Here is an 11,442-nt window from a genome sequence, read left to right on the forward strand (position 1 = left end):
TTTTGTGATCTACCTGTGTGTATCTAGGAGTATGTCATTTTGTACTAGGACTACTAAGAGTTTGTGTGTAGGTGTAACAGCTGTCACCATGATGTGGGTCAGTCAGCCACTGTAGCGACACAGCTGGCCACGTGAGGAACCATACACCAACTGCTATACAAACTCTCTGGGATATTAGTATCCACGACTTCATTCAAAACAGTTGGACATTTTATTATTCCAAACTGATACTTGGTGATTAGGTGTTTATTCATTATAAGTTGTACCTATAACTGAAAATATCACTTAGTTTTCAGTCCACACTGAAAACTAAGTACTTAAATGATTTTATCTTTACATTTATGTAACAGGAGGGTAACCTGGAATTGGACAAGGACCTGAACGATCTGCTGTTTGGTGATAAGGGAGATGAGTACATTGATGATGATCCGATTATACCATCTCCGACGATGAACCAGCCGCCGCCTCCGTACCCAGGTCTACAGCCAGGTCAGTAACTAACGGGGTTATATAACATCTCTTTGTCTAAGTTACAGATATAATGCCTTCAGTTTTACCGTACCTTTAATGGCTTTCTTTATTTATGTAATATCTTTAAAAGTTTTCAATAAAATCATTGAAAGATCTTGCGAGCCTTTTAGATTGAGTTAACACCTATATAAAAAGATTTGGCATATGGATATTTTTTTGTTAAAAAGTAGCTTTTGATTATATTCAATGTTTCAAATATTAAATTGCCATAGAAGAGGCAAAACTGTTTACTCTAAATGATTGTTAATTGACATTGAATAAGTTATTTACATATGACTCTTTTTGCTAGTACATAGATGATGACATATTAAAATGCAGTGAAATTTGACAAAAAATGTACATAATTTTCAAATTAAAAAAAAAGTAAATATAAATACTTAGATCAGATAAAACTAAATCTTTTATCACTGCAAATACTGTGATTTATTGTTTTCATAAAATATTAATTATTATATTTCACTTGCAAAAAACCATTTAAAAAAAAGTTGTTTTTGTTTTAGAATTAATACAAGATAGCAGAGATTTCCGTCAGATCCAAGAAGATGTGTTTTTCGCTGTGCCACATGAGCGTCATGAGATTGAGGCCGTAGTGGGAAGTGCTGTGGATGTGTTCTGGAACCAGCGACGATATGGAGAGTCCCTGGAAGGTCTGGAACCGCCGGAAACCTACTATTCCACAGAGGACAACAACAACGACGTCGACAGTAAAAGTCGGCGGGTTTTCGAAAAGTTGCTTTTCGATTCTACTGGTGATATTATTCGTGACATTTACAGGGGGGAGGAAGAACGAGATGGAAGTTGTGCCTGGAAACAAACTAAACGGACGCGACAGAAATATTTTAGGGGAGCTAACCCTCCAACTACGATAGATGTTTTAAAACCAATTGTTCAGAAGGCTGTGATTGAAATTCTAGGATTAAATGGTTCTCGGAAATTGGACAAAAATCGTTGGATTGTACGGAAAAAGAAAGATCATGTTGACAATATCTTGGTTGAGGAACTAAGAGAGGAGGAACCTGATTGGGTGAATTATGATGACGCTGAAACTGCTGTTAAAATGCAACTTACAGAGGCCATTTTCGAAACATTACTGACAGATACTGTGCAGACTATGAATAAAATATACCGCAAAAAGCAGATACGAAGTCAACAGCAACAATGACTATAAAATGGTTCAACTTGATGCCAAACTATATGCCAAAGCCAGGCACAGGCATTAGGCCAAATAAAAAAATAATTGGCATTAATTTTATCATACCAAGTGGCACAAAAGCTGGCATAGTGTATCGGAATATACACCCTAGATGCCAAATGCTCGACCTTGTGCTAGAGGTATTCACCACCAAAAGAAAGAATTATTCAGCTTCACAGTTGGTTCTGGTGATAAAACAGTGCTATTTTGTTCAGTAGTGTATATGTAGAACGCTTCTGTCATAAAGCACAAGCTTTTTAAAGAACTGTATAGGTGCCCTCAGCTGTAGTCTGCTACAAAATCACCTAATGATGTATTCAAATCACCTGCGGCCCTGACTCCATCCTTACACAGTCATGGCCGCTCACATTCCATCAGTGTGCAGGAGAATGGTTTTAAGGGAAAATGTGTTTGTTCTGTGTGCTGTGTTAGGTAACCAGTCTACAGATAAAACAAAAAAAAAGTACTCGGATAGAATGAAGAATTCTGTCATTTAGTACAATATCATCAGTTTTGGTAAAAAACAGACTCCAAACTAACTACAGCTACTCTATGGAGATTTAGTGTATGGTATGTATAAGTGTATATAAGAATTATTTATTCCATGATAGAAGCAGTGTGTGTGTGTTTGTGTGTTTAATGCCTAAATGTGTACGAGTAGGAGAAGATCTGTAGGTATCGCATGTTAAGATTCCTTTAGTTATTGTGTCGAAAACTGTAGTGAAAAATCATGCTATAAATGAGATGATAAAAGTGATAGGTTATTGAAATAATTAGTGGAATTGCACAATGCATAGTACAGTGAGTATTTGACTGTACAGGGGGGCTAGACTTTATCCATGTTTATGAGAGTATTAACAAATGTACTCCTGGGAACTGAGGCCGCAGTGAAGGTATCCAGACCACTAACCCACCATCTTTGGGTTTTCAGTTTGTGACCCACAAAGGGCAGTAGCCATGTACTTGTCCTAAGGTTTTTTTATCTGGGACTTTGGCTTTCCACATGTACTTCTATAGAAACTCTAGAAGAAACCTAAACTCTGGGTCCCCTTATTTATCAGTCCAAGGATGTACCACAGACTAGATCTAGAACGAAACAACAATTTGTTTTACTCTAAAAATCCTTGTTTACTGAAATTATCTACAACTCGAGCGGGGAACTGGGAAATTGAACATGGAGAAACAAATTTTAGTGTTTAGCCCTATAAAACAATTACTTAAATGATAATTGCAACACTAGATTGTGTATTACAATATTGGTCCAGAACAACCTAAAAAAAACAAAAACATTTACTCCTGTATGGTACACATATATGGTATTCCATGGTACTTGGCCTTACGTGGTATCCTAGTAGCTGCCAGTATATGGCACTGTGTTTATTTCTGAGTGCTATTTGTTGATAATGGTTGATTGGGGAATGTTGTTTCTTTTGAGAAAATGAAGAAATGTGTGAGTTTGTAAAATGATGTAATGAGGTAGCTATTTAAATAATTAATTTACATATATCATGTGTATTGATATGTAGTTTTAGACTGTTCTTTAGTCTAATGTACAGACACGTATTGTCTTGTAGAAAAGTTTAAGATTTCATTTGTTTTTACTCATACTTGTTTCTGATGTAGAATTTAGATCTGATAGTTTCCATTAAGTCTGCATACACTGCTATGATTTACTTATATTCTACCTGGCTTAATTCCGTCCAAATAAAATGTCTCTTTTTGATATGCTTATTTACATTCATCTCTGAATTACTTATGTTTGTTTCATTGTTTTAATTTACTGCTTCATTATTGTACTACTATATGTTAAGTATCAGCAACTGTGGAATGTTAAAAACTGTTTAGCAAATAATTTTGATTACATAATGATACCATGTAGATGTTGACATACACTGCCAAACATTCACCCTTCTACACACTCACTTCTTCCTCACCTGATCAGGATGGCTTAGTTCATTAAATACAGGGAGTGAACAAGTCAACTGATGTATTCTGACAAAATGTTTTGGAACATTTTCTGTAATGGTTTAAATTTAGCTGTGGCTGCTGATGATTGAAACCAAAGTTCTGTAAATGTTTCAGATTATTTTGTCATTTGATTTAGCCTTAACTTTGAAAAATAACTACTGGTACAGTTATTTCCCTTACATTGGATTTATCTAAAGAAAATACTTATGATTAGAACCCTACTATTTGTAGCGCAATTTATTAGATTTCTTTGACTAATTGAATGATTTTGAACTAATGATCTACTAGAATAGTTGTGGACTTTTGGTTAGAGTGTGAGGGAGGATGTGTGTGGAGGTTACCTCCCCTTTCTGTACTATTTGTGCCATGATCTGGACCTGCCAGCCCTTTGTATATAGCGATATAGGTCAGTCCATCCTTACATTGAATAGGTACTACAACGGTTATCATATGTAAGGCATTCTCTGTGGACACCAGTTATTTATACTCTGTATTTAGTGTCTTATTCTGCAGCATTGTAGCCAGTTTACTGACCTTGCATTTCATTGGATTACATAGATAGTGCCTTATGGCCCCTGACCTATAACAGATCGCATCCTTCATTTTGACCAAAGCTTTGCTAATTAATCACCTATTTTAAATGGAAACTCTACATATACTTTGTATTTAACATCAGTCCACAATGGATAATTTTGCTGCAAAAGCAGATTTCTCATTTTTTCTTCATTATCTGAATGCATGTTGAACTTTATTGACATCATTTACAATTTATATGAAATCTCAGGTTAGTTATGTTTAATGACCACTTCGTTTTTATTTTATGTAATGATAAACATCTCTAAAATTTGTCGTGATGAATTTAGTCTTGCTGAACTTCATCTCTGTTATTACCTAATGGATTTATCATATAACGAAATTACCTTTGCCTGTCATCAACCCCATTATTACCTAATGGGCTGATCTTTATCAATATTGGGGCATGCCTATTGTAGAAATAGGGGTGTCAAAGATTGCCTTGTGCATTAGAGAAGTCTCGGGAGGTAACACTCGAGGCATACTAGGAATAAGACGTATCCATAAGTAGGGCCCGAATTTGATAATAGCATACTGAGGGCTCAATTACGCACCCATATCACCATCTCCTTTAACACATTGTGATTCTCCAATTATAAATTAAATCTATTTTTTCAACTTTGTACATTTGTAGACACAGTCAGTTTACTATGCAAATGTAATGAATCGGGGTTCTCTGATAATAGAGGACCAACGAAATAAAGTAAACTTAAAAATGAAATAACTGGTGTTGTTGTGTTTCTTTTGAGTTGAATGCCTGGCCACCTGTTCAGGCGATATTATTACAAGTGAGTTTGATCATGAACCATTTATTCCAGTTGCCACCAAGAAATTTCCATCTTGTACAACTAGGGGTATGTAGTAGAATTTTGATTCATTAAATGTAATTAATATTGCTAATAGTAATTATTGTCACGCTTGAAAATAGTTTAACAAATGAAACAAATAAAGATATGCGACAGCTGAAGCATTAACAACCATTCCAAATGATCTTTATCTTACAAGACTCATTTTAAACACTAAGTTGTTGGCACAATAGAATTAGTTCATGGTCAAACTCGTCCTTCTACACTTTATACCAACTGTTACAACAACTAATGTCTATACCAAGCATTCTTATCTTGTAGAATTAGACGGGTTTCAGGAGCTCTGCTAGGGTTTTCTGAGTATCTTGGATAATTGCAAACAAGCAATCTCAAAAAATACTTAAAGTGTATACACAACATTTCATATTATCCATAATTTGAAATTAAAGATTACTTAACACGAAAATCAGTTTATAAAAGTGTAGCAGTTTTATTTTCCATACGAATTTTATTACATTATATAAGTAAACAGTGGAGATTCTAAGGAACAATAATATATATACAAGAATCTGTTCCATCACAGATAAGAGTGCACTTGATGCACAGCCTCGTGGCTAGATTATTAACTATTCTTGGTTTATGATAATGTTAATGATTTTGCATTATTTTCACTACAGTGTTAATGATACCATGAGTTGATGCCGTGGTCCTTAAGCATAATGAATATCAAGTTGGGTTGACATGATACAACCTTTTTTTCCCACAAGGTCACATTTAAGGTTACCAAAAGTCACATTAAATAATTAAAGGTCATACAAGGTCGAATTTACAAGTCATAACAGGTCACATTAACATAACAAATGAAGGACAAATTTACACTGAAGACGAGTCAAATAAGGTCACAGTCATCTCAAGGTTAACAAAGGTCACCTCAGCACAATTTCATACGTAGATTTCAGCATAACACACTTTGGTGGCATGATACATGCCATGATTGAACATACAATGTGTTCAAAATCAGTTAACTTACGTTCACAACCTCTTAGTAGCATTCAATTCTCATTCAAAGTATTCTTCCTCTCGTCCACTTACACCACCAACACACACCTACAAGTCAACTAGGAGTTACCTCCCTTGCTAGCACCTTGCTCTTTTTGTAGTTCAGATTTGTCTACTCTCGAGTCCAAAGTCTCTCAGACATAGGATATATCTTTCCCTAACAAACTGCATACATTAAACACTTTTGGGTCACCAGAGCAGAAAATTCTGAATCACAGAAATCAAGAAAAGACATGAATACATTTCAAATTTTGATTAAGAATTTTTATCTTTGTGACAGCTATATTTCCAATATAAGTTAATATCAGAATAATTATCTTGTTTTTTAAAAGAAACCGTGTAATAATTCATATTACTGAATATTTAAAAATCTATGTAACACTCAAGCAAAATCCTAAGCTCATAAAAATTGCACAACTTTTGGTTTTGGATTAAGACAAGAATGATGAAAGATTATAAATAAATACAGAGTCGATATCCTTTGTACCCCCTAAAGAAAACCTGGGCAAGAATTGGGTACAGAGAAAATACTTTCATAATATTTTCAATTTCTCATAGTTGTTCACTTTCATTCAATTTTATCTCTCATAATTGTTCATTTATTCCATTATAACTAATTTAAATGTCTATTCTTTTAACACCGTCGTCCTGACAATGACTTCTGTTACGGCGTAAGGGTCACAATTGGATGATGGTCGTCGGTCTTCCAGATAACCACAACCGTCCTCGGCAACCTGTCGTGGGATACGGATACTGGCACCACGGTTGGCTACTCCGGCTGAAAAGTCGTGGATACTTGATGTCTCATGGTGACCTGTAAGACGCCTCTCATTGTCTTTTCCTTCTTTTGGGTCGTATGCCTTGATGTGACGGACATGGTGTTTAGACAGCAGTTCAATACCTTCCTCGATAGCCCTGGAAAACAAAAGTATTGTGTGTTAAATAATTACCATGTAAACAAAGTAGATATCGGTTTCCCTTTCAAAACTGAACTTTTCATTCAGATAGTTACTGCTTTACTACATGTAAGTTGTCTCCCTTTGTGATTTAGCATTCAACATGCCAGGGTTTATGTTTTCATTTACAATATCCAGATAACGTTCCTCCAACTTCCCAAATAATACTGATATGATTTATTGCTTACTAGGCAATCCCACCAGGACCAGTTTTGCTATTCCTTTCCAACATCAATCATTACATTTACTCTTAATGAGTAGGGGTTTCAATATCAGGCGGTACCCTGTACTTTTTGCTGGTTGAACCTTGCTGTGGTATCGCCTGATTTGGGCTAAATTACATTAGATAGCAAACAGATGGTATAGAAAAGTACCCCCTGAAATTGCAATTGTACCGCCTCTCCTGAAAGATAATGAAACCACTGTAACAATGAGGGGACAGTCCATCATTTTATTTAAGGGATGACTGGTCTACTCACTTGATTCCCCCCTTTTCCCTCATTTCCAGGGTACTGTAGTTACAATGTGCTCCTGCTCCATTCCAGTCACCCTCGATGGGCTTGGGGTCAAGGGTCACCACTACACCGAAATCTTCAGCAACACGGTACAACAGATAACGTCCAATCCATAAATGATCTCCCATGTTGATTCCTTCACATGGGCCGACCTGGAACTCCCACTGAAAAACGAAATACACACATGTATAACATACATGTTACGACAATGCTTTTTTACTCAAGTAAAAAAACAAAAATACAACTGCTGAAAGTTATTTAATGTTTAACCTAGTGTTGCATGTTGTACAGCCTGAGTTCCGAGAAGACACAATGACAGAGGAAAGCACCTAGAAACTACCTAGCAACTGTGCCCTGTAGCTTGAATGTTAATGGTTCTTGTTTGCTTACCTGAGCGGGCATGACCTCGGCGTTACAGCCTGCGATTTTGACGCCAGCATACAGACAGGCACGGTAGTGAGCCTCAATTATGTCACGGCCGTACACCTTGTTGGCTCCTACTCCACAGTAGTAAGGTCCTGTAATAGTAAATGTGCTCAATCAAAATTTATCAATACATGCATATAACTAAGTAATACTCTAATAAAAATTCAGCTTTTTTTCTGTGCTTTATCAAGTTCTAATGTGATTGGCAAATTTCATCAATTTTGACAAAGCCTTTTTAAGTGAAGTATTTTTAAAAGTGTGTTCTTGGTTGGTTTATCAAAGTATAAACTTTAGTATGGAATCAATATTTGAAATAGCAAGGCCACAAAACAGATGACACTGGGTGAGAACAATAGAAACCCTATCTCTCCTTACCCTGTGGTCCTGGGAATCCATTCTTGGGCCAACCAAAGGGATGTCCGTCTAAGTCCAACAGAGTGTACTCCTGTTCAATTCCAAACCAAGGAATGGACGCCTTGGCCTTCTCCATCACAGCGTTACAGGCCGCCCTCCTGTTAGTCTCCGCAGGCTTCTTGTTGTATTTGTATACCTCACACAGGACCAGCTTGTGCTTACCTCCCCTGAATGGGTCCCTGAATATACTGACAGGGTGTAGGTACATGTCTGAGTTGGACCCCTCGGCCTGGTATGTACTCGAGCCATCGTAGTTCCAGATGGGGCAATCTACAAAATGATCAACCATATATTTACATGTAGAGGTCATTAAAGAACATGTACCATATACAATTTTCTTAAACCCATAGAGACAGACTAGAGGATGACTGCCAGACATTGGAAGAAAGCCGTAGTACCCAGCTAAAAACCCTACACCTATGACCAGTTCTAGGGAACTGCACCATGTGAATAAAATGGTGACTTTTTAACACTGACTAACACTTAAAGCTTTTCATCTTATGTTTACTGCTGATTGACAGAGACGTGTCCAGTTACATTGTACTGGTGTAGGTATATTACTCAGGTAAAGTTCAAGGTCTATAGATGTCAACACATTCACAGTGTGATCTGTGTACAAGACAGATTATAGCCACTAGCTAGCCTGTCCTTGACCAGTCAGCCATTAACTGGACTCGCTGATCACTGACCCGGAGAGGACTTGTTGATGTGCCCAGTATGAGGCCCTTTATATATAACCACCATCAACATTTAAATGAACAAGTTGATTTCAACTTTGATCAGTGTTTGAAATTCTGATCCTGATGGATACTATTGTTTACTGTGATACCATATCACATTTTCACAAAAATTATAACCCCTATTAAGTGAATGGTGATACATTATATATCTTCCAGTTACAATATTGGTAGCCTCAATAAGGCTCGTGATTATCCATGCATTATATAGGATGGAATATATTCATGGCGTTATGTTTAAAAACAATTTTATGTTTAAAAACAATTTTATGGTCAAATCCAAGTAAAATTGGAACAAATCAGCTAGCTATATAGATACAGGTGTGATCGGGTAACAATCCGTCATGCAAGTTGGGGGTGGGGCAACAATTTTACATCTCCCTTAAAATGTATATGGAGCCTCACCTTTTGGATCCTTGGGTTCCTCGTCCAGAGTTCTACACTTGCTCCTGATGCCCTCCCCGGTACCATCAATCCAGATGTACTCGGCCATCACCTTTTCTGTACCAAGGTCAAGGTCGAGGTACTTCTGCAGTACCAACTTGTCGGTAGCAGCATTATTTAAAACAGCCATTATTACTCAGATTCTGAAATAAAAAGATCAAAATAGGAATATAAAAGGATAAAGAAATCCTAACTCAAACCTACGTGTATAACATGTATAAGTAGCACAATCCATTTTTGAACTTTGCCCTTATAAACTTTAAACCTGACAAATGTTTACCTTTGACCCACTTAACAAATCAGTCTTTGATCCCATTCAACCTTTGAACTTAAAGTCATGAAGTGTCCAAAAGGTCACTAATTCACCTATGTAGTATGTATCTAACTTTTACTTTTTTAAAATAAAGTTACATAGCAGCTAAGGTATCCTTCGTTTCAATATTCTAGAAGGTCAAGGTCACAAATATCACTATTTCAATCAGAGAATCCCAATATTCTGTTTTCTAAGTTAGATATGTTTATCAAAGCGTTGTAAAGTTAGAATCGTACAAGGAGTTGTCTCCCCTCTGTCAAACTTGCGGTACAAGGTACTATAGCGTAGCGTCGATACAGTTTACATATATGTAATTAATCTGTTGAAGATGATTACTTGAAAGATGGTAGACAAATTTTAGATGTTATTTTCTATTTTCAATACAATGTATGCCTGTTCGCAAAAAATATTTTCTATCTTACTGTAACTTCGTCATATTGAGCTGATCATATACATGTATATCGTTAGATTATATACATTCACTTCTAATGCAGCTTGCAAGTCAACAACACATAATGTGTGACAGTGAGCCATAGGTAGCTATGATTGAGCAGATTATTTCGCATCTTTCCTTACAAAGTGACAGAAACATGTATATATATTTATGAGAAACATTCCGTTAATAGCGGCTTGCAAGTGAATCAAATAGATCTTTATTAGTGATATATATATGTTTAAAGGTTTTCTCTATATATTTAATTGGTCGGGTTTCCAAATTAGTATTTACATTAATTAATAACGAATCGTGTATTTTTCCATAGTTGTCGATTGTCTTGCTGTCGGCCTTCGCCTTGTCAATGTCGGAGCTTCATTTATCAGCTGATTCGGAAAAATCAATAATATGCAAATTATCAAAGGGATTGAAATAGCGAGAAAACAGCTATTTAGAAGTCGAGACAAATGATATATTCAAATAAAATACAATCAATATCAATATAATTGTCTTCTGAAACCTTAAATGAGATACTTCTATAATTTCTTACCTGTTTACAGCGCTGATATTCACGGTAGACAGTGAAGAGATTCTTCTGACAGCAAAGCGGGGATCACGCCGTAATATCAATTCCTTCTTAATACCACTGTTCTCCGATTGGTCAGTTTAGCACGTGACGATTTTCATTGGATGACCTATATTCTATTCTTAAATCTGTCACGTGCTAGAGGGTGGCTAGAAAATCCTAACTATCAGAGTCAGTAGACCATACAAGTACTTGTATATTGGGATAGTAAATATGGTAAGCGTATACTATCTCAGACTTGTTGTATAGTAAAACTCCGGTGTAGAGTTTTTTTGTGCGTTGCCGCTAGTGAGCTGTCCTACTTTCATTTCATACTTTCGGTTCATCACGGCTTTTTCACGTGACCAGTGCGTTTTATCAATAAACAAAATTTCCCATGACCCTGACATCACATGTTTAGCACGAGCGGCAGAAAGCACTGGGGTACTGAGCGAGATGTCGAACAGACACTCGATACCCTATTGTATAGTAGGTAATTTAGGTTAGTAA

General features: G+C 36.3%; 2 protein-coding genes across 4 annotated transcripts in view; one reads left to right on the forward strand and one right to left on the reverse strand.

Moving 5' to 3' along the window:
* LOC138320468 (centrosome-associated protein 350-like) overlaps window positions 1-4,988 on the forward strand; it is a 121,997-nt gene extending 117,009 nt beyond the window's left edge. For all 3 annotated transcript variants that reach the window (XM_069263430.1, XM_069263431.1, XM_069263432.1), the window contains 2 exons: window positions 351-489; window positions 1,032-4,988. In XM_069263430.1, coding sequence (XP_069119531.1) covers window positions 351-489; window positions 1,032-1,693 — 801 coding nt within the window. In that variant the 3' untranslated portion in view covers window positions 1,694-4,988. The remainder of the gene's footprint in view (window positions 1-350; window positions 490-1,031) is intronic.
* A 548-nt stretch (window positions 4,989-5,536) lies between these two features.
* LOC138320469 (glutamine synthetase-like) lies at window positions 5,537-11,069 on the reverse strand. The gene is made up of 6 exons (XM_069263433.1): window positions 10,918-11,069; window positions 9,583-9,764; window positions 8,402-8,710; window positions 7,991-8,118; window positions 7,565-7,764; window positions 5,537-7,044 (listed from the first exon to the last, which is right to left on the reverse strand). The coding sequence occupies exons 2-6, from the start codon at window positions 9,749-9,751 to the stop codon at window positions 6,756-6,758; spliced, it is 1,095 nt and encodes a 364-aa protein (XP_069119534.1). The 5' UTR covers window positions 9,752-9,764; window positions 10,918-11,069; the 3' UTR covers window positions 5,537-6,755.
* Window positions 11,070-11,442: the final 373 nt, after the last annotated feature.

Source organism: Argopecten irradians, chromosome 4, assembly GCF_041381155.1.
Source record: "Argopecten irradians isolate NY chromosome 4, Ai_NY, whole genome shotgun sequence".
Lineage (NCBI taxonomy): Eukaryota > Metazoa > Mollusca > Bivalvia > Pectinida > Pectinidae > Argopecten > Argopecten irradians.